At 38.9% G+C, this 23609-nt stretch overlaps 1 protein-coding gene across 3 annotated transcripts in view; it reads left to right on the top strand.

The window, feature by feature from the left end:
* Positions 1–23609, top strand: part of ADAM22 (ADAM metallopeptidase domain 22) — a 276346-nt gene that overhangs the window by 144817 nt on the left and 107920 nt on the right. For all 3 annotated transcript variants that reach the window (XM_078151853.1, XM_078151849.1, XM_078151856.1), the window contains exon 5: positions 19693–19775. In XM_078151853.1, the coding sequence (XP_078007979.1) occupies positions 19693–19775 (83 nt within the window). The remainder of the gene's footprint in view (positions 1–19692; positions 19776–23609) is intronic.

Genomic DNA, 23609 nt, shown 5'->3' with positions numbered 1-23609 from the left:
AACCATACTGTGATTCTTTTTCACCAACAGTGCATTGAAAGGGTTAACTCATTTGTTCGGTATATGTGCATAGAATTCAGATTTTAGAAAGAAAATTGCTAATTTTTTGGCCATGGCCCCAAATCACTGTTCCAATAGATTTGCTCTGCAAAGTCCCCTGGATGGTCATTTTTCCGCTCAAGCCAGAGTGAACTATTATAATAATTATGAAGGACCAGGCATTTCCGATATTTCCTTTTTTCTCCATCAAAAAAAGTGCCTGGTATAGAGCAAATTGTTCAATTGGTAGTACTAAAAATCAGAACTGTTTTTTTTAAAAAATACATCTATATTTTAAATGTGTATATTTGGAAAATTCTGAAATATAGAATGTGTGTATTGAGATATGTATGTGAAATTCTGCAACACGTATAGATAGTCCTGTTTTTACATTCATTCATGGTCAAACAAGTTTTTTGGGATGAAGTGGTTTGTGTATTATCAGTTCTCCATTATTCAAGATACAGTATACACTTTATCACTCAATCAATAAACCAGCAAGCATTTATTAACTGCCTATTACGTGCCAGGCATTGGTCTATGTACTGAGTATATGGAGACAAAAATGAAACAGTGCAGGAACATTTTATCTAGGAAGACAGCATGTTTATAAACATAAGATCAGATACAAAGAAATGCAAAATAATTGAAGAGGGGGAGGGACAGGAAGCCTCACTAGTGGTTGGGGGGAAATCAAGAAAGGCCTGCAGGAAGTGGTGTATGATCTCAGCCTTGAAGGAAGCTTGGGATTTTTAGAGGTTAAGGTGAAGAGGCAGAGCATTCCAGGTATGCGGGGGTTGGAAGGCAGATAGCCATTGCCAACGTGCAGAGATGAAAGGAGTATCATCTTAGAAACAACAGGTAGGCTAGTTTGTTGGGATCATACAGTGTGAGAAGGGGATAACGTTAAATAATAATCCTCCTAAGGGGGGCTAGAAATGAATGCTTTGGACTTTGGGACTCTTTGCTGTGGCCCCTTATCTTGTTTTACATATATGTACATACATGCATATATTTATACACACACGCGTATATTTTATTTATATATGTACATTCATGCATGTATGTATGTATGTATGTATGTATGTATGTATATATGTATGTTCCTTTCTCTCCACTTGCTTAACCATTACCTTTAGTTCAGGCCTTCATCACCTTGACAATTGAAAGAGCCTTCTGATTGGTCTTCCTTCCTCAAGTGTCTTTCCTACTCCAATCCACCGCCCACTATCAGTAATTTTCCTAAAGCACAGGTCTGACTAATTCATCTTCTCTTCCCAACACTGCTAACACTCAATAAACTTCTGTGGCTCCCTCTTGCCTCTAGGAGCAAATATAAAGCCCTGTGTTTGGTATTTAAACCTCTTCACAACATCCCTTCTTCCTGCCTTTCCTCCTCATTGCTGCCTCTTAGTGTCTCTGGCTCTGCTCAAGACTCAGCTCAAATTCCACCTTCTGTAGGAAGTTTTGTTTTGTTTTTTTCCTTCCCCAGCTGCTAATGTCTTCCCCTCTGAAATTACCTCCTATCTACTCTATATATTTTACAATATCTCTGAATTTAAGGGTTTGTCTCCCCCATTAGAATGGAAGCTCCTCAAGGGCAGGGATTGTATTGTCTTTGTTGGTATCCCCAGTATCCCCTCTTATACCCAGTGTCTGGCACATGGTAGCCTCTTCATAAATGGTTGTTGACCAATTGATTATTTTGATTTTTAATAGAAATCTAAAATTTGTAGTAAGTCCAAAAGTGTATTTATAGCTTTTTGAGATTTGTAAGCGTGATGGTTTAGGGTACAAGAGGATGTGGAGGTTCAACTATTAGATTCATGATAATTGAATCCATGGGAGTTGAGATTGCTGGGTGAGATGGTACGGAGGGAAAAGAGGGGGAATCCCAGGACAGAGCCTCATGAGCCACCAAACAAAATGTGTAAATGGGAGGGAAGCCAGAACAGACTTTGCTGATTGAATCCAATTCTGATGAGCCAACACACACTTTTGAAACCATTTGTAGTGATGCAAAGTAGGCTGTAGAAAGCAAAATTAAAATAATACCGTACACACTGACTACAGCTGTATAATTATAGTCAACAAGAACAACAACAAAGACACTCAGGCTGCTCAGGAAAGAAGGGAAATGAGGGTCTGTAGAGCAAGTGGAATAATGTGGGCACTGAGGTGTGAAAGTTGGCGTTGTTGTTCAGTCATGTCATCTGTGTCCGACTCTTCAGAACCTCGTCTGGGGTTTTCTTGGCAAAGATGATGGAGCAGGTTGCCATTTCCTTCTCCAGCTCATTTTGTAGACGAGGAAACTGAGGTGAACAGAGTGAAGTGACTTGCTCAGGGTCACACAGTGAGTAAGTGTCTGAGGCCACATTTGAACTCATTGAAGATGAGTCTTCCTGACTCCAGGCCCAGCATTCTATCTACTGCACCACTTAGTGGCCCCTTGTTAAAGTTACTATACACATTTGTGTGTGTGTGTGTGTGTGATGTGCGTGCACGCACATGTGTTATATTTAACAGTCAGTAAATACCAGTTTATGGACATATTGACCATTGTTTCTGATCTTTTTGTTCATTTTTCTCATTTTTCTCATGTTTTCATAACACTTATAATTGCCAATGGAAATTGAAATTTTAAAAAAAACCTTTTTTTTAAAAAGAAAACTGTTTTGCATAGCTGTACAAGGACACGTGACCTTTCAGGTATACCTGATCAACTTTATTCTCAGCATTCTTACCAGACAGAGCTCTCTGCTTTGCTGTTGATGGCCAGAGCTTTATTTGGGGATTTTCATAGGGTCATAGGCTCAGAGCTGGGAGTAACCTTAGAAATGATTTAGTTCAATCCCCTTATTTTGTATCTGGGGAAACTGAGGCCTAGAGAAATGGTGTGACTCATCCAAGGACACATAGGTAACAAACTGCAAAGCCAGAATTTGAAACTAGGTCCCCTGACTTCAAATACTGTGCTTTCCCCCCGCCCCCCAACCAAGGCACAACGCTGCAGATGCCTTAAAGAACAATGCAAAAAAAAATTTAAAAATAAATAAACAAATAAATAAATAAAGAACAATGCAAAGCACCTGATAGGGAAAAAAAATTGCTCTTAGTTTGTCTAAATTAATATTTTTTCCTCCTCTTACTTTGTAAAGCATTAAAAATTATTGAGGACTCCCTAATGGCTTTTATTTATGTGGAGTATATCTACTGATATTCACTGTATTCAACATTCAAACAGTTTAGTATTATTATGAAATTCATTTTGATTTCACAGAGCACTTGAAAGGGTTGGGGGGCATGGATCATACTTGAAAAATTATATTTTAACATCATCTATTTTATTTTTCTTTTTTTGATGAGGCAATTGGGGTTAAGTGACTTGTCCAGAGTCACACAGCTGGTGAGTGTCTAATCTGAGGCAGGATTTGAACTCAGGTCTTCCTGACTCCAAGGCCAGTGCTTTATCGACTGAACCACCTAGCTGCCCCCTAGCATCATGTATTTTAAAGCAACCATATTCCCTTCTCTCAATCTTTCCTTTCCTTTTTGTTATTCTTTCCCCTAGTTTGGGAGTTTTGTTTAACTTGTTATTTTATTTTAATTTCTTGTTTCTATCTAGTTATTTAATTTTACCTCTCTTTTTTCCCTCAGTTAAGTAGTCAAGTAAAATCTCCCTTCTCTTCAACTTCAACTTGTTTGTTTGTTTTTTTCAAATTTCATCTTCTGCACCTTTTTCTAAAAAGACTCCTTTCCTTTGTTCTCCTCATTATTTATCCTCCCTTTCTAGTTTAGCCTTTTTTAATTTGATTCATGGACCTTCTAACTTTTTTAGTCTCTTTAATACCTTTTTAGACTTTTAGACTTTTTTTAGTCTCTGTTTCTCATGAAATTTAAAGCTTTTAAAGTACCTGTTCCCTCTTTGAAATTATTTCTGTGTTATTGCCTTGTACATCTTGCTCTAGGCCCCCTTTTCCTGTTGTGCCTCATTCTTAGAAATCACCAGGTCCTGAAAGTGATAGAAAGGCTGTTGCCCTGTGGTAGGAATTTTCCATATCCTGATTTGGCAGGTTATTATTTACCTTTGCCTTCCCAAAGTCAATTTTTTTTCTCATTTGCTGTGAAATATCTTCTCTGGGTCTTTATCTCTTTCACATAATCTCTATTTTGGAGAGGTCATGAGGATTGGAGAAAATGTCTAGTCAATCCAATTCAACAGACATTTAGCAGGACCCTTCTCCGTGTGCTAGAACTGGGCTAGTCACTGGGAGAACTGCCAAGGTCAGATAGTGCAAGGTATTTCCCCTTATGGAGATGGCAGACTAATAGTAAAGGAAACATGGTCATCTGTATCAGGGGCAATGATTCTGTCATGGTTCTTTTCTCACAAATCTGGGGCACGTCTAGAAATTTACAGGAGAAGAGATATAAACACATCATCAGAAAGCTAGAAGTGACCTCAGAAATCATCTACAAGTGAGGAAAGTGAGACCTACAGAGTTAACTTCTCTGTTAGGCATACAAGACATATTTAAGAATCAGACCTTATCAGAAGGGACCTCAGAGGTCATTGCATTTCACCACTTCACTTTATGGGTGAGGAAACTGAAGCACAGTGAGATTAAGTGACTAGCCCAGGGTCACACAATTAGTAGGTATCTAATCCAGGACTTTCTGACTACAGGTCCACTATACTATACCACCTCTTCCAAAAAATAAAAAAAGAAAAAAGAAAGAAAGAAAAGAGAGGAAAGGAAAAGGAAGTAAAGAAAAGCCAGTGTTTATATAGTACTTTAAGGCTTGCAAAGGTTTTGCGTGTATTATCAACCTTGTGAGGTTGGTGCTATTACAAACCCCATTTTATAGATTGGTAAACTAAGGCTGAAGACTTGTCCATGGTCACACAGCTGATGAGAATGTGCAGGATTTGAACTAAGGTCTTTCTGACTCAAAATCCAGGGCTCTATCTACTCTGTCATCTGGCTACCAAGCATTCGAAGGGAATACCTAGGCATTCATAGTTCTCACATGTGGCTAAGACCACTCCATGCTCTGTGCCAAATAATGTGCTCATGTGTTCTGCTTCAAAGGCTCTTTCCAGAACATGTTCAAATCACAGCTTATTCCAATTTAGATTATATTTCATACCTGGAAATAGCAGTGATCTATGGTTTAAAAAAAAAAACCACATTAGTTCCTTTTGCAAGGACATTTTTTTTTTCAATTTATAATCATAGATTTTCCTAAGGGAAACTTACAGTTGATCCAGTCCTAGAATTTCAAATGAGATAATGTATGTAAAGCACTTTGTAAACCTTAAGGTACTATATAAATCTTAGCTTTTAGGTAGTAGCAATAACGGTAGTGTTGGTATTATTAGTATCAGCATTCCCAATTGTCAACCCCATAGGAAAATGCCTGCAAAACTTTTACTACTGAAAGCCCTTGCTTCTTTAAAGCAGCAAACTGTAGAATTTTAGTATTTCTCGTCCTTTTCTTCCATTCTGACCTTTCATTTTGCCAAGTTCCTGCTTTTGACCTTGTGAGTTGCAAAGAGCTGCATTGACCCTGCTGAGGAAGAAAATCCAAATATTTTACTGGTCTGCAGCACTGTTTGGGTCTGGAGACACTAATGAGTCTGATATCCTCATTGTACAGATAAGGAAAATTAGTAACAGATGTGCCTCTGGAACCAGTTGCTTAAAAAAAAAAATCCCTCATTGCTCTTGTGTCCTTCCCTGGAATCGCCTTTCGACAAGTCCAGCCATGGAACTTTATGGTCAGTGTTGGAAAGCTTTGTTTCTTGGTGGCTATCCCATTTTGCCCAATGCTGCTTGAACTGAATTGAATACCACCAATAGAAATGGTCTCCACATCTTGATAATGGGCAACTTCTAGCTTAACGAATGAATGAATAAAAAGTATTTATTAAATATTTAACTATATGCCAGGCACTGGGCTAAGTGCTGGGGATATGATTATAAAGAGACAGCCCCTGCGCTTAAGGAGTTTTCATTTTAATAATTCAAAATGTTTTTAACTCTTGCTTTTAGCCCTTGGTTAGTTTGATAGTAGGGAAAGAGCTTGTTGAATTCTAGGGATTTTTTTTTGAGTTTTGGTAGTGGGATGGGGCAGTAGCTGGGAATGGACATTTCCACTGGATTCTCTTTTGGGCAACTTTCCATTTTTGAACATATGGAAACTGAGGACCTTCTGTACTGCCTCATCTTTCTTCACTTCCATGACAATATGGCAGATGGGTAGAAGGTAGGAGAGAAGTAGTAAGCACTGGGGGTTATTGCTTGTGGGAGGTACTTTGTTGGAAGGGAAAGAAGCCCTCCTGATTCACCTTCCCCCCACCCCCACCTCAAACCATGGTGTTAGGTCTTTCCTCTAAAAGGGAGAAAGGAGTTAATAATTGATATTTACATGGTACCTTAAAGACTGGAAAGGACTTTAGGCTCATTATTTCTATATTTGAGTCTAATGACAATCCTGCAAGGTAAGTTATGCTAGGTGTTATGACTCCTAGTTTAAAGATGAGCAAGCTAAGACCCAGTGACTGTATGACTATGGTCATACAGCTGATAAATGTCAAAAGCAAGATTCAAACCCAGGTCTTTCAGACTTCATATCTGTGCTCCATCCATGAGATAAAACTCTATCTTGAAATAAGACCCTCTTCTCCTACTTACTCCCAAATCTATTTTTCAGAACAAACACGATGTTCTGAAACCCATGTTCCAGAGTTATCAATATAGGGCTTATCAGAATATAATTTCTAAACAAGTTAACTCCTACTTCCTAACATTTATCCTCATTATAGATAGCACTCAGCCTTCAAATAGAGAATTATTCTTGGTAACATGTTGATCTCACATTAGAGCTAACGTTAAATGTCAGAGGTTCAAAGTTGGAATAAGCCTTAGAATCAAGCATTCATTTTACAGGGGAGGAAACTGAGGCTAGGAAAGGTTGACTTGACTAAGGTCACAGATATAATAAGAAGTAGTCAACATTTTAGTTCAGGCTCCCTGACTCCATGGCTAGTGCTCTATTCTCTGTATCACAGCTTATCCTGCTACAGATATTATATGTTCAAGTTCAAGAATATTTTAGATATCAAAGTCTTTGAAAATGTATGAGAATATAAAAAATATAAGAAAGCAGGGGTTTCCCAGAAGGAGCTATAATAACATGAATTTGTAATTAAAGCCTTTGGATGTGGTCAGTATTGATTCTTTTCACCCCAGTGCCCATCTCCATTTCAGGGAACCAGAAAAATGCACTTCTTACATTGTAGTTTCATGCATTTGTTGTTAAGTAACACTTTGTGGGAGTCTAAAAATATGTAAATAGCATTAATTGGTTGGTGATACCATCACTTGGAATTAGTGTGTCTTCAGTGACTGATGGCTGAAACAAATATCTTAGGCTATAATAGGTGGTTGGAAATAGATCCTCTTAGAGGATTTGTTTGACAACATTAAATTACACAAAATTGATTTGTAAATGAAGCTGTAGAAGAATTGGTTGGTTAATTCTTGACCAAATGAAGGAAGCTTAAACCAGGTATAGAAGACTCTTGGCAATGTGGTCACAAGGGTTGTTTGACCTCTCTACCATCTGCAAAGAGATGAGAGTGAACTTTGATGATTTGTTGGGGAAAAAAATGTAGAATTGTTGACTATGATAGAGTTTTGATCTACTTTGCTGGAGGGTGTAAGTTGATACCATTTAAAGTACATTCAATCTCCAAGACTTTTCAAAATGCTTGAGAGTAAGAGCTCTTAAAGAATGAGCATATGTGAGTTGTTCCACTTCATTTTCAAGGGTGGATATTGCCCAGAGGGAATAAGAACTACTGGGAAGCCCATCTTTTCAACAATGGTTGTTGACTAAAAGCCCGACTGGCTTCATCGAGCATACTTTGTAGAACCTCAGAGGCATTGTGGTGATGGTCTTCTATGAAGTAAACCTTTGATCTCTCTTCCAGCAGAACTTCATGGAGGGGTAATTGATGAATTTTGATTTGACTGTTTCTGTCCACGACCACCTGGAGATGACCATTTGCATGAGAACTATAAGGACGGCAAGGCTAGGAGATACGTGGCTTCACGAAATTCAGAGGAAGATGAGAGGGCTGACCATGCTAAATTCAATTCCCTGTTGTCTACCTCAGGATTGAACCCTTGCAGCCTGATCCTTGGTCAGTCAGTCAGTCAGTCAGTCAATTAGCAATTTATTAAGTGCCTACTTTATGTCCAGCAGTAAGCTGAGTATTTGGGATAAAAAAGAAAGACAAAAAACAACAGCCCCTGCTCTCAAGGAGCTCCCAGTCTAATGGGGGAGTTAACATGTAAATAACTGTAAAAACAAGATATGGGATGATTTAAGAGTAGTCCCAGAGAGGAGACGTTAAGGATACAGAGGACTGGGAAAGGCTTCCTGCAGAAAATGGGACACTTGAAAGAAACCAGGAAAACTAGAATGCAGGGAGGAAGGAGAGAGTTCTAGGCATAGGGGATAGCAGCAAGCCCAGAGCCGGGAGGTAGAGTGTCTTACACTATGGGGACCAAGGAGGCCAGTGGTACTGGATCATGGAGTGCGTGAAAGGGCATGGGGTGTCAGAAGGCTGGAGAGGCTATGTTGATCCTGGTTTTTACCCTGCTTCTGCCCCTTGACCTTGCTTTCTGCCTCTGGTCATGTTGCTGCCAAGACTCACATCCCAGTTACTGACATTAGCTTCTCCACATGACTCCTCTGGCCCTGGCAGTCCCTTGTCCCTCCCAACTAGAAAGGCTTCAAGCAGTGTCAGGGAACCGAGCCAGCTGCAGCCCATCCTGAGCCCCATGCTTCATCCTAGCCTTGTGCAGGACTCGAGAGAACAGAAAATGTGACGTCAGTGATATCCTAATTGTCACTTGTCTTTTCCCCCTTCCTTGTGGGAATTTACTTCACATGGTGTTCTGATGGGTCCCTTTCCTCCCTACCCCCAATAAGAATTATTTTTTTCTTAATGCCAGATTACATTATTTTGCTTCAGTAGCTGGAACTGCCTCTTGTAAGGTTTCAGACTATGCATGCATACATACACACACACAGAGATATATATTTTTGCAGGAAGTGTTGAATACATAGGCTCTATAAGATGGTTATGTAACAATATATTGCTCACCACCATCATAAACTGCTGGCATATTGCACAGACTTTGAACGGCTATTTAACTACAGACCATAGGAATTAAAGAGCTTTTCATTTTCAAGAACAATTAGAAAACACAGCACTTGGAAATACACTGTGTCCCTGCCCAGAAAGATGGGAAATGCATTCTAACATTCATTTACAGTGTACCAGAATTTTACAGAAGTTGGTTCTGTCTTCACTGGATCACAGATTGAGAGCCAGAGAAAGGACTTCAGAGGTCATCTGGCTTAGTCTCTTCAATTTTCTTATATGGAACTTGAAACCCAAGAAAGTAAGTGGCTTACTGAGTGTGAGACAGGTAGTAAGTGACCTAGCCCTGATGGGCTGTTATTCTCCACCCAAGAATGCATAAATAAAGGGTCAGCTGTGTGGTACAGTGAATAGAGCTCTGGCCTTGGAGTCAGGAGGACCTGAGTTCAAATCTAACCTCGGACACTTAACTGTTACTAGCTGTGTGACCCCGGGCAAGTCACTTAACCCCGATTGCCTCACCAAAAAAAGAATGCATAAATACAAAAGTACTTCCAAAGGCCTTGTTTATAAGGCACTTGCAACTATGGGAAGGTATTACTCTATAAAGCACTTGCAACTTTAAGATGTTATTCTATTTAGTTTAATGGAGTTTGTGTCCTTGGCAAAGGAATTGGGGTTCAGTATAACATCTGTATGGCGCAATCTTCCAAATAACGTAAAACTTTATAGTTTAGGCATGAAGTCTTATGTCAAGGATCTCAAACTCCTTGAACATCTTTAGTTGATAATCCCAAAGCTTTACCTCATTGGTCTCAAAAAGCAGTTTGCTGGGCTTATCCCCTACCCTGTCGTAACTTCCCTTGGAGACTTCTCATGAGAAGGAGATGGTGGCCACCAGCAGCTTCTTGCAGACCCTATTATCAAACTCCCCGTATCTGGACCATTATAATAAGCTAGCATTTATATAGCCCTTTAAGGTATATATCTATATCTATATAGCTTTATAAATATCTTATTTCATTTTCATAATCACCCTGGGAAGTAGGTACTATTATCCCCCACTATACAGATGGGGATACTAAGGCTGAGAGAAATTAGGTAACTTTCCCAACTTATTAGTTGGGTTTGAGACAAGATTTGAACTCAGGTGCTCCTAACTCAATGCCCAATGGTCTATCCACTTCAACCTAACTACCATTACTTCTCACATTATCTCAATCCAGTGACTAGAACACTCAGATTGAGACCCCTTTGCTGTTTTATGATAAGATCATAAACCTGGGGAAATTGAAAGCTGTTTTTTTTTTTTTGTATTAAGGAACAGGCTTGGAATCTGTGTCTCAGGGAAAAATGTTACCTTAGTCTATATTTCTGCCCAAGGCACTTATTAGTAGTGGTATGACATATGAGAGAGAGGGCTAGCTTTAAAGATAGGAAGACCTGATTTTAAGCCCTACTGCTGACATATGCTGGTTGCTATGGTAGAAAGAATATTGGTTCTGGAGTCAGAGGGACTGGGTTCAACCTCTACCTTTGATACTATTGTATAACTTAAGAAAGTCACTTAACCTCTCTGAGGCCCAATTTCCTCATCTTTCAAATGAGAGCAGAGGTGACTAGGCTCATAGATTTAATGCTAAGAAGGACTTTAGCAGCCGTCTTCATTTTATGTATAGATGAGCCCAGATAAATGAAGGAACTTGACTATGGTTGTTGTTTCTCCAACAGAGTCTTACACATTGCTTCCCTTATTAAAGATGCTCAAAAAATGTTTGTCAAATAATTGAAATGGGATGCATCATTGCCTTGCATTAGTATTAGGAACGTGGAATGAGGTGTTGGGTATCCACTGTGCTCAGAAAAGAGGAATTGGTTCTGTCTTGCTCCATTTCCCAGCTGGGCTTCTATACTGTATGTGCGGAATTTATGGCCTAATGTAGGTATTTTTATTGACTTCTTAGGTTTTTTCAATTCGCTTTTTCTCCTTTTTGCTAACAAAGCTCCTTACTGCTTTTCTAATTTCATATCTGGAACCCTGAGATCTCTTCATCTCAGATGCTTCTGAGGCCTCAGTGATTACAAGGCAAGCTGTTTATATAATTTTGGAAACTTGTAGAAAGAAAAATGGTTTGGGACTCCCTCTAGAAACAAGGCTTTCTAGGACAAGCTTAATTTGAAAAAAAAAAATGAAACAACAAATAAAAAGCCTTTCATAAAAAACAAAGTATTGTCTGGGAGTCTTGAAGATAATATCAGAAACTTCATTTCTGATCTTTCAGATTCGTGAAGAGCTCAATATTCTTCTCTGAAATCTGTTAATCTTTGCAAGGATTTCAGATTATGAAATTAAAGGCCTACAGGCCACAGTGGACCTAGAAATATATTGAAGAGAAGCAGAAAAAGCAGAAAGAAAAGAGATTGAAGAGAACAGAAGTGTCAAGGGGACACATAGCAGGAAAGTCTGTAACTACCATGTTCAATCTGTTATATACTTAAAAAAAGAAGTTGTAAATATGTAATAGAGATTTGTGTTTTCAGACCCTATGATAAATGATTGTGTTTGGTGTTTGTCAAAGTTGTAATAAAAAAGGACTTTTTCAGAAAAAAGATTTGCATTAGGGACAAAGGGTCCTGAGTTATATTTCAGAATTCCTTCCAAGAAGTTATGTTGAATTTTTATTTTTAACTAGTTATCCATATTTTCTATATCTTTGCATTTATTTGTGTATAATAATCTTGGTAAGAGTTACATAAGGACTGTTTAAACACATACACACATACATGTGTATTTTTCTTTTCCTTTTTTTGGATATATTTGTGCAGAAATCCTCTTTGTGATTGTTTCATATTATGTTAACTTATTATTAGAAGACAAACCTTTCCCCCCCTATCTTTCTTATAGAATATTTCAAATAGCAATCTTTATTCTGCACGTGAAGAGTTTATTTCATGTCCTCTCTCTGTCTTGGGTCCAGTTCTGTCTGGCCCCTATGAGTTCAAGCCAAACTGAGCTAAAGGGTAGGCCTAAATGAAGCTTGGGATTTCCTAGAAATTGATGACTTTGGAGAAACAGTGATTATTCTAGGGTGAAGACTGGGATTTACATTCTCCTTGCCCCAAGCTTAGAGTTGTTCTGAGGGCCCTGAATTAAGTGAAGAAGCCCCAAACAAAGACCTGCATGATTTCTGGAAGCATGTCTAAGTGCCCTGCAGATGGAGATGAGCCAGTGTTACCTTGGATGTCCCTTACTGCCTTCATAGCATTACTTGGTTCCACCCCTGAGGATTGGGCAAAAATTAGATTGACCTTTAGGGGTCAGGTTTCAGGAAAATGGCTCTGAAAAACCTCCCTATTTGTGTACTATTTGTGTTGTTCCATGCTTTAATTCTGTCACCTGCTTATCTCAGCAATAGCCTGCTACATCCCTTGTGTTACCATAACATGTTATGTTGATAAAACTCAGTCTCATTTTCCTTATGAGTTTCTTTATGATCCTCTAAGAAGTGTGTGATGAGCTCTAAGGCTGAGAATGAACTCATATTCACAATGGATACTAAGGACAACAAAAAGAGATTTTTAAAAAAGCTCTGCTGGGGAAAAGAAGAGGATAAAAGAAGGATATAGATCCACCACTGGGAGATAAATGTAATTATGATAATAGGCTTCCATGGCATTCGTGTTGATTTGCAGATAGCTAACATGGCAGGTAACAAAATCAAGATTCAAAAGGCCCTCAACATGCTAGAACGATGGGGCAAAGCTAGTGAGATGAAATTTAACAGAGAAAAATGTAAAATTCTATACTTAGGTTAAGAAAATCAATTTCACAAGTACAAGATAGGGGAGGTGTGGCTAGACAATTCATTTTTTAAAAAATCTGGGGGTTTGTGTGCTCACCCTGAGTCAAGGATGTAACATGGCTGCCAAAACCCAGGGAGGCTTCGGTTTTTGCCCTGTTCTTTGCCTGGTCAGACCACAGCTGGAATGTTATTTTTAGCCGTGAACTCCCTGTTTTAGAAAGGACATTGTTAAGCTGATGACCATCCAGAAGAGGGTGATCAAGATGATGAGAGGTCTGGGGAAAATGTTCTTTGATGGTCATTTAAAAGAACTGGGGATATTTAGGCTAGAAAAGAGAAAAGGCAGGGAGGGTGTGATAGTTGTCTTCAAATGCAGTCAGTCCTGCTATAATATAACATATGTGTTCTAATGCATAATGAAAACCATAGGGATAATGGGAAAAATGGGGTTACAGGCACAACATTCAGTGGTAGGCACTTAGTAAAGGTTTGTGAAATTGAATTTTAAACTTCATTCTCTTCCTTGTGAACAAGACCCCAAGAGATCACAGGAGAATTTATTTACAACTTTTTGTGGAAAAGAACTAGAGTGATAAACCATTGGAACCGGAAGGGGATTTAGACACAGATATCTCACCTATGGATTGTCTGATCTCGGAGTCAGCAGTATCTAAACTGATCAGGTTTGATCAGGGCTGTATTCTACTATTTGAGTTCTTGGGGAGTGTCATGAAAACATTTGATAATCTTGACAATTCAGCCATATTGAGCTCTGAACTACATTTACAGTGTTGATCTTCATTGCCAATTGTGCCCTGACCATATGTTCTCTTTGGAACGACTCCTGTTTTGCAGAATCTCAAATTATGAAGAGATTTTTTTCATCTTCTTGTTCCTTCCTCTCCCTCTCCTTTTTTCCCCATGTGAGATTTTTTTCTTTAAAGTATACTTCCTAAATATTCATCTGCTTTATACTAGTATGTGCCCTCGGGGTTAATGTTTTAAAATCATGTTGAGTAAGTGAAGAGTAGCTATTTATTTTTGATTAAATTTATCTAAATCAGAACCTGCTGTCCTTGCCTGGAGGAGGAGGAGGATGGTGTTACAAGGCAAAAGCCAGTGTGGATTCTTTGCCAGGTGAAGACATCATTATTGTGAAATAGCAGAAGTTAAGCTTAGGTGTCCTCCTTGCCTGGGCAGTTAGGTGGTTCAGTGGATAGAGGGCCAGACCTGGAGACAAGATGGCAAGACTCATCTTCCTGAGTTCAAATCCAGCCTCAGACACTTACTAGCTGTGTGACCCTGGGCAAGTCACTTAACCTTGTTTGCCTGAGTTCCTCATCTGTAAAAAATGAAATAGAGAAGGAAATGGTAAACCACTCCAGTATTTTGCCAAGAAAACCCCAAATGGGGTAACAGAGAGTGGGGCACGACTGAAATGACTGAACAGCAAGATATCCTTGCCTTCTTTCTCAGTGTCTCCGTCTTTCCCTTCACTGTACCACATGCTGAACTCTGGCTGGCCTGGCCACCCACCACAACAGCTCAAGCGAAAAGGCTTTCCCAATGGGAAAGCTAGGTGGTGCAGTGGATAGAGCATCTGAGTTCAAATCTAGCCTCAGACCAAACACTTGACACTTACTAGCTGAGTGACCCTGGGCAAGTCACTTAACCCCAGTTGCCTTACCAAAAAAAAAAAAAGGCTTTCCCTTAAATTATCGGTTGTATCACATTTCCAAAGAAACTTTCCTTATGCAAGATGGTCTGAAAAACTTATCCATATTAACGTGTTCATGGTTTCCCTTTGGTTACAAAACAAGCTGTTCCTGCTATTTCCTAGGCCTAATTCATCTGCTCAAGCCTTGATTCCCATCTCCTTCTACATCTTCCCGTCCTTGCTCTAGCTGTCATCCCTTTTCTTTCATTAATCTTCATTCTTTCCCTTTGCCCCCCACATCTTCCCTTTTGAATATACTTCGCTCTCCTTAAGCCTAAAAAGCCTTCCCTTGATTCTTCTACCCCATATAGCTAAGCTCTCTGTCACCTCCCCTTTCGCTTTTACATTTCTGAAGGGAAAAAACACCCAACCAAACAAACATTATCTATATCCTCTGCCTTCAGTTCCTTAGCTTTTTAGCTTTTTGCAGTGTTTTCCCTCCTCATCATTCTACTGAAACTTCTCTCCCAGACATCGCCTTTGCCCTCCTAACTGCCGAATCCAATGACGTTTTTATAAAACCTTCTTCCCATGGACTCCTTGTAGCATTTGACACTGCAGACTGCTCCCTCCCACTGGATTCCTTGGCTTCAGAGACCACACATCATCCTGATTCTCTTCCTTTTCTAACTGCTTCTTTTCTGAATTACTCACTAGCCTCTAAGCCTTTATCCGATTCTTCAAAGTTGAATGTTGCCCAAGGTGCTGGGCTGCTTTAACCTTCTCTTCCTTCTGAAAGCTTTCTCCTTTGGCATTCCTGCAGAATGTAAGCTCCATTTATTTTTTGTCCTTGTTGCCCTAGTGCCTAGCTCAGTGCTTGGCAGGTAACAGGTGCTCAACTAATGCTTGTTGAGTTGAATTCCATTCACTCCCATGGTTTCCACTACTCTCTCAGTTCAAATGGCTCTTTCTTCTATTTGTCTAGCCCTAACTTCTGTTCCATATTCCAGATCCAAGCCACCAGTAGCCTATAACACTTCTCTACCTGAATGTCCTGCCATCACTGCAAATGCAATATGTCTAAAATTGGACTTATTATCATTCCTCTTAAATCTGCTTCTCCTTTTTATGTCACTGGAATGCTGCAATGTTCAAAAGTATGTGTTCTCTATGACTCTTCCCTCTCTGTCTCACCTCTCATATTCCCTTTGTAACATCTCTCACATTCATCTCCTCACCTGTTTTCCTCCTGTCACCGTCATAGTAAAAGCTCTCATTATTCCTTACATAGATTATTTCAATAGCCTATGAAGAGGTCTTCCTTCCTCTACCCTTTCCTCCTATTTCCACATTAATCTTCCTTATTTATACATATATTCATGATGGTCTTCCATTACAAAAAAAAAATCTTTACTGGCTCCCTATTACCCATCAAGTAAAGTTCAGATTTATCTCCCTGGCGCTAAAGACCTCCACAATATCTAAGAACGCTAACTTTCCAAACTTATCTCATATTACTTTCCTACACCAAGTCTATGCTCTAACCAAACTGGACAATTCTCAGTCCCTCCCTTGCCCCACCCTGCCTGACCAGTGTCTCTCACACACACTTTACATACTTTGCTTCTTATATTTATTCAGTGTGTTCCATATGTCTAGAATGTCATCCCATTTTCTCTGCCTGCTGAATTCCAAATTATCCTTTTAAGCTCAAATGCTACCTTATATAGGAAGTCTTCTCACATCACACTTTCTAATTTTTCCATGTGATTCTATTTTTTAAAACTATTTTATCAAAAGAAAGGCAGTGTATTTTACTGGATAGAGAGCTGCCCTTAGAAGACCTGGATTCAAGTCCTTCCTCTGACACCTATTGGCTGGAAAGAGGTTACCCAATATCTGAATGTTCAAGGACCTAAGACTCTACCTTGCAAAGAAAGTGGCAACTTGTATTGGTAGAATTCTCTATATCAGTGAAATCATAGGGCATCTCTATCTGTATTCTATTTTATTAGAATTTTAACAATGAACATCGATCCAACAATTCAACTTGTTTCATAACTTTTCATTTGAACAAATTAATTACAGTGCATAAATTACCGAAGTATTTTTTCATGCACTCTCTAAATCCCCTTTGATATTCTTATATATATTTGCATTTCTTCATATGATCATGGTTAGTGTGTGCTCCACCCCTCTGCGTTATGGTTACCTTACTGTCTTAGTCCCTACTGGATTGTAATCTCCATGTGGACAGGGACTCTGTCACATCTGTACTTTGCATCTCCCTCAATACCTGGCCCAGTGTTGTACTCAACCTTCTCTTCCCTTTTCCTTCTCTTTCCCTCCCCTTCTTCCTCTCTTTCTCCCTCTAACCATAAGTGGTTAATAATGTTTATTGAACGTGGGTGTTTTTGTTTAAAAGATTAGCTTGTCATTCTTTCCAGGCAACATTTTTAGGGTCTTTTGGAGTAGCTAAATTAATACAGTGGATAGAGTTCCAGGCCTGGAATCAGGGAGACCTGAGTTAAAATCCAGCTTCAAACACGTATGAGCTGTGTGACCCTGGACCAGTCACTTAACCACTGTCTGCCTCAGTTTCCTCATCTGTAAAATGAGAACAACAGTTGTATCTACCTCCCAGGTTGCTATGAGGATCAGATGAGATAATAATTATAAAAGTGTTTAGCACAGTATTGGGACATAGTAAGCATAATGTAAATGTTAGCTGTAGCAGCTGCTAATGATGATGAAGAAGATGAAACTCTGGAATTCACCCAAAAGAGCTGGTTGGGGCAAACATTACAGATGAGGGAGATATTTGAGAGAAGAGGGTTTCTAGTGTACCATGTAGGCAGCTGCCTGTTCTGCCAGTGTTCATGCTCTACCTATTTGCATGGCCAACCCAAAGATGATTGTACCTTGGAATGGCTCTGCTGCTTCTTTATAATTAATTGATCTGCACAAAGGAGACCAGACTCAAAAATACAGAAACAAGATAATTCTAGGAAGAACTCGGTTTTGCTTTAAATAACCTTGCTGGAATTCTTATTGGTGCCTTCGTCCCCAAATTAGACCAGGGTTATTCTTGTTTACCTAATCCTCCCGTCTACCCATCAAACTCTGAAGGGGCTGTGCTCATGAAGAGTGGGCTCATTCCCAGACACTGTGGTTAGGCCCAGAGTGTAGAAGACACACTTTCCTTTCCTTACTTCTATCCCTTTTCCCCCCTTCATTGAAGGACTCGGTATCTTCCTGGTCCCCTCAGCTACTCAGGGTTCCCTGTGGCAATATCCTGCCCACACCTGCTATTTCTAGGCAGTGTCTTATGCTTCAAAATTGCTTCTCTTTCCTTCCCCACCTAATTCTTTCCTCACTGCCTTGCCCTTACCTTCAATGAAAACTGCCATTCTCTCAATGTGCCCTTAGATAAAAAGGATTACATTAAACTGATTCATACATGGATATTTTAAAAAATCTTTTAGCTTGTTACCCTGCAGGAATATTTACCTTTTAAAAGTAGATACCTGTTTGAGATAGGTAGATAGATAGAAAGAAAGATAGATCGATAGATGGTTTAATAGCTAGATGGATAAGACAAGCATTTATTAGGCACATAGTAATGATGATAATACAACTACAAGCAAATAAAGACAGCCCCTACCCTTGAGAAGACAGCCTTAGGTGTTATATTGACTGATTGATTGACACATAAGAGGGAGCTGGAAAGAGAGGGAGGTCAAGGAGAGTACAGGGGGAGGAGGAGAGGGAAAAATCCTGAAGCCTGAGTGGAGGCAATGGAGGCAAGAGTGAAGTGATCATGATCTGGGCACCTCATGAAATGGAGTTTGGGGATAGGTGCTCCCCTATCTGAAGAGAGGGACACAGGGCAGAGGCATCTGTGAGGTGAGAAGGCCGGGGATATTGGGAGGGTAGAGTGGAGACATGAGGTGGGGACGGTACCCATGATGTCATTTGGTATAGGAAGCTTCCAGGTGAGGAAATCCCCTCCACCAAATCAGATGGCTACTTTCTCTGCAACTTACAGCCTTAGAGTTGCCTGGAGTACTAAGATTAGTTAAGTAACTTGCAGAGAATCACAGAGTCAGAATGTGTCGGAGGAAGACCTTGAACTTGGGTCCTTCTGTCTTTGACAACAGGGATCTAGTCACTATGTCATGCTGCTTCTGGGACAGTGGGTTTTAGGCTATGCCACAACAGGAAGAAAGGGCTGGGAAGGGAAGGAAGGAGAGATTTGGGGTAAAGGGGACTTTCTTAGTCCCTTAGATTTTAAATCACAACTTGTTGGCAGTTGTCTACTCTGCTTACTGGTAGAGCCAGCCCTTCGGAAAGGAATTCGCTGTATCATACTATTTTTGGACCTTACAAAGGCAGAACAAGCAGATGTTTTGTTTTTTGTTTTCCGTGAAAATCCTATGATTCACAATCACTTTCACTCAGGGGGGACCAGGTAAATTCACTGCTCTGCAAGGAGTCCTTAATTGGTGGGGAAATAAATAGATTAGTCCCCCTTTCCCTGTTCAAATGCTGCTTGGGTTTCTTTCCACGTCTCTCTCTTTTACCAGCATCACTTAGATGAAAAGACAGCTAAGTCAGGTTACATTTCCCAGTACTTTGATTTGACTGCACACTGACCTGCCTTTTGGTTCTGGCTTACTTGGAGAATTTATCAGTTATGCTACTTTTAATGGCTATATGAGGCTGATGTCAACTTTTTTCTCATTTCCTTCTGTCTTTCCCTCCCTCCCTCCCTCCTTCTTCCCTCCCTCTCTCCTTCCTCTTTCCTTCCTTCTTTCCTTCCTTCCTTCTTCCTTTTCATCCTTCCTTCTTCCTTCCTTCCTTCATTCCTCCCTCCCTTCCTTCCTTCCAAATAATTGTGGTTTGAGATCTATAAGAATGGAAATAACACTCTGGGAAGAACCTGTGTGAAATGATGCAGCCTTTTCTCCCTGTGATGGCCAAAGCTTTATTTTCTCTATTTCCACTTGCAGGGAGGAGAACATTGTTACTACCATGGCTACATTAGAGGATACCCTGATTCATTTGTTGCCCTGTCGACATGCCATGGACTCCAGTAAGTTTCCTAAGTTACTCAGCTATGATTTTTCTCCAGTACCTTTTAATGCTCTATCTCTGATATTACTGTTATCCTGGCCTGTTGTTGGCTACATCAGGATAAGGTTTAACTGCAGATCAGGGATGGACCAGGCTCTTCCCTCTTTTTTTTCCCATCAATTCAACAAGATATTAAGTATTGACTACATGCCAGATTTTGAGTTGGGTGCTGGGAATGTAGAAGTAAAAACAAAGCAAACCCTACCCTTAAAGAGTTTACATTCTAGGAATATAATTTTTCTTCTGAGGACTATTTTAGTCTTCACCTAGAAATTTTGATATGTTGTCTCCATCATTATCTCATAATCATTATTCATCATTATCATCACCTTCATCATCTCTTTCCACATATATATTGTTTCTATGATTTGTTATTTAACCTACTTATTCAGGATGTCATTATTAAGCTTTTTAAAGCATTAATTAAGCATTTAGCTTTTGCTTGTGTCTCCTATATTTATTATTTTATTGTATTGTAGCCTGTAAATGATGCATTTAGTTAAATCTTCTTTATGTACTTATTTACATGTTCTAACACGTGGTCTGTTTTTGTAAAGGTACCGTGCTGAAACCTATGTATATTCATTAATCTTCCTATTCATAATATTGAATGTCTTTCACCTCTAAATTCCCCAACATTTTTTTTCAGTTCTACATTTTCCATTTTAGCTATCTTTTTGTTAGATTTGTCTAACTAGGAGCTTACATTCCAGCTGTTTATAAGCCGAAAGGATTTTCTGAATCAGAGCTATTATTGAAACTATGTTTTCATTATGTACTGCTTAGAATTTTTCCTTAAAAATAATAATCTTTGGAGGATGTCTTTAACCTAATTTTCATCTGATTGTATAGCTGTGTGAGGATTGAATAATTTGGTTGATTTTTCTATGGCTTTTCTCATTGTTGATCTTATAGTATTTTTCAACACAAATATGCATATATATGTTTATACACATACATGCCTATGTATATGTGTATATATATGTATATATATGTATGTGTGTATCGATATAGATTAGATAGATAGATAGATAGATAGATAGATAGATAGATAGATAGATAGATAGTCCAAACTCATGATTTCATTAGTTTGGGTTAACTACTAATGTGACAGTTCTCTCCACTGACACAGATTGGCAGGTTCTCTATAACTTAGTTTTTAGAATTGCCTGGGAAACAAGAGATAAAGTGACTTGCCTACAGTCACCAAGCCAGTATAAGTCAGAGGTGAGACTAGAACCAAGGTCTTCCTAGCTCCAATGCTCTATCCATTATACTAAGTCCCTCTATTAGTACACCTAACAGTAATTTATTGGTGTGTAACCCAATGATCTTGTATTTGGAAATGGACAACAGATAGAAGTTTGTGTATTTACAACTTTGCTTTCAGGCAAACTAATCCTAGCCCATACTAGATTCATGGTGGTTCTGTTTCCCTAGCTCTTCATAAAAGGCAGTATGTGCCTTTTCTCAGTCACCTACTTCTTAGCTTACAACCTTCATGGTAAGAAAATTCTTTCCCGACTCAACTTGGGTTTGCGTTCCAACTCAGGCACTAACTAGCTTTTTCACTTGATCTTCCTTGTCCTCAGTTTCCTTATCTGTAAAACAAGATTAGACCAAATTATTTCTAAGAACCTTTGAGACCCAACAATGCTGGGTATTATACAATCTAGAGTTGGTGCCAATTTGTAGTTGGAGATTTTTCAGCCCCAAAACAGAAGTCTTATGAATAAGTATCTGGTGAGGGAGATGCTACAGGGAACCATCATAGAGTAGTCTTGGAATCAGAAAGACCTAGATTCACTTTCTACCTCTGAAACATAATGGTTGTATGACCCTAGGTAAGTCATTTAACCTCTTAGTGGTCAGCTCTTGGAGACCTTAAACTGCAGAATCTGCATTTTTGGAAAGAGTTTCGTTACCAGAATCACAAAAAAATAAAAGAAAACTTGATTAAATCACATTCCTTCTAGGCACAGATATCTTTTCATAATTTGTAGCTTAGTGGTATGCTTGTATCTGTGTGCATCAGATTACTTTGGCTTAGATTTCATTAGATAAGAATTTGGTATAAAAATGCTTTGCTCATACCCTGTCACAAATAGTTTGCCACAGTTTTACTTGTGGCATCTTCTAGACTGTCAGTCAGATCAAGAAGCCCTAGATAAAATGTATTTTGTGAGAAGTTATTAAGCATTAAATCATGGTGTATGATGTTTCAGGCAGAGGTATTATGCTGGTCTAGCCATGACTTGTCTCTTGTAAATAACCAAGAACAGAATGACATAAAGATAGATTTTTTTTTCAGTCTGTAGCCTTAAGATAAAGAAAACAAAATGGGAAATAGGAAAGTTTGGGTGCTTTTTCACATATAACTTGCAAGGACACGAGATGAAAGATTGTTCTGTAATGTCCCAGGTCTGGGGGGTGCAGTGACCCACCAGCTTTGATTTTAGAACAAGTTGTCAGAGCATCAGGAAGGAAGCAAGTCATATATGAGTTTACCACCCCCTGGTGGTGATTTGTTAAAATGGCTGCTTTCATCTCATTTCAACAAGTTATTTTCATAGAATCATGACATTTTAAAATAGGAAATGATGTTAGTAGGGGTGAATAAGTCTCTGTGGGCTCTAGGCTTGAGGAATTTGGAAGCATTTCCTCATGATTTTTAACGTTAAAAATTGTGGTATCATTTTAAAAAAGATAAAAATGAGAACATTATAAAATGGAAAACAGATTTATCATGTTATTTGTTTGCATTTTTAACAGTTAAATTCATATTTTATTATTGAAATATAAAGATATTACCTTATTTTTAATTTTTTGACTTTCATAGATAGAAAAGAAAAATTGAATTTAGAAAATAAAAATATTATTAATTATAAACTCAATGAAATTAATTATAAAATCAAATAATTTGTAAAAGAAGAAAACCATTTAGTTTGCTTTTTAAAATGCACAAATTATATATTTTCCCCAAATAACATAAAACTACTTGTCTTACATATTAACTAGATTGCCATAGTCAGAAAGACCTGGGTTTAGGTCTTCCATCTGGCACATGCTGACTATGTGACCCTGATCATAAATTCTTCCCTTATGCTTAGATCTGATAGGCAAAGTTTTGCATGCTCCCCTAATTTATTTATAACATCACCCTTAATGTCTAAATCATTTATCCGTTTTGACCTTTCTTTGGTGTGAGATGTTAGTCTATGCCTAGTTTCTGCCAAACTGCTCTCCACTTTTCCCAACAATTTTTGGCTAATGGTGAGTTCTTGTCCCCAAAGCCCCCATTTCTGGGTTTAAGGAACACTCGATTACTATGATCCTTTACTACTATGTGTTGTGTACCTAATCTGATCCACTGTTCCACCACTATCAGTGCCTGTGGCAATTCTCTAAGACTGTAAATTGTAGAGCACTTGATGATCCATTTACACTGGTAGAAGTTCCTCCCTGGTGGTTCCCCATACCACTGAAATCATGGAGTGTGTGCACTTAAGACTTTTTGGACAACATATATGTGAGTGATATTTACCAGACTATGAACATTTTTTAAATTCCAACTGTGTGCAGAGCAACGTGCTAGGGCACTGGGAGAGCTATCAAGTGCAGATAAGATACTGTCCCTGCCACCAAGGAGACCGTAGTCCAGAATAGGGACGAGATGCAGACACAGTGTTATATAGCACAAGAAGGAAAAGGAAAGGGAAGGACAAATTTCTTTATTAAGCATATACTGTGCTCCAGGCACTGTGCTAAGTGCTTTGCAAATATTATCTCATTT

The sequence above is a fragment of the Phascolarctos cinereus genome, unplaced genomic scaffold, assembly GCF_003287225.1.
Source record: "Phascolarctos cinereus isolate Bilbo 61053 unplaced genomic scaffold, phaCin_HiC Scaffold_1;HRSCAF=81, whole genome shotgun sequence".
NCBI lineage: Eukaryota > Metazoa > Chordata > Mammalia > Diprotodontia > Phascolarctidae > Phascolarctos > Phascolarctos cinereus.
Note: the sequence above shows the minus strand (reverse complement) of the source record. Positions and strands in the feature narration are given on the sequence as shown.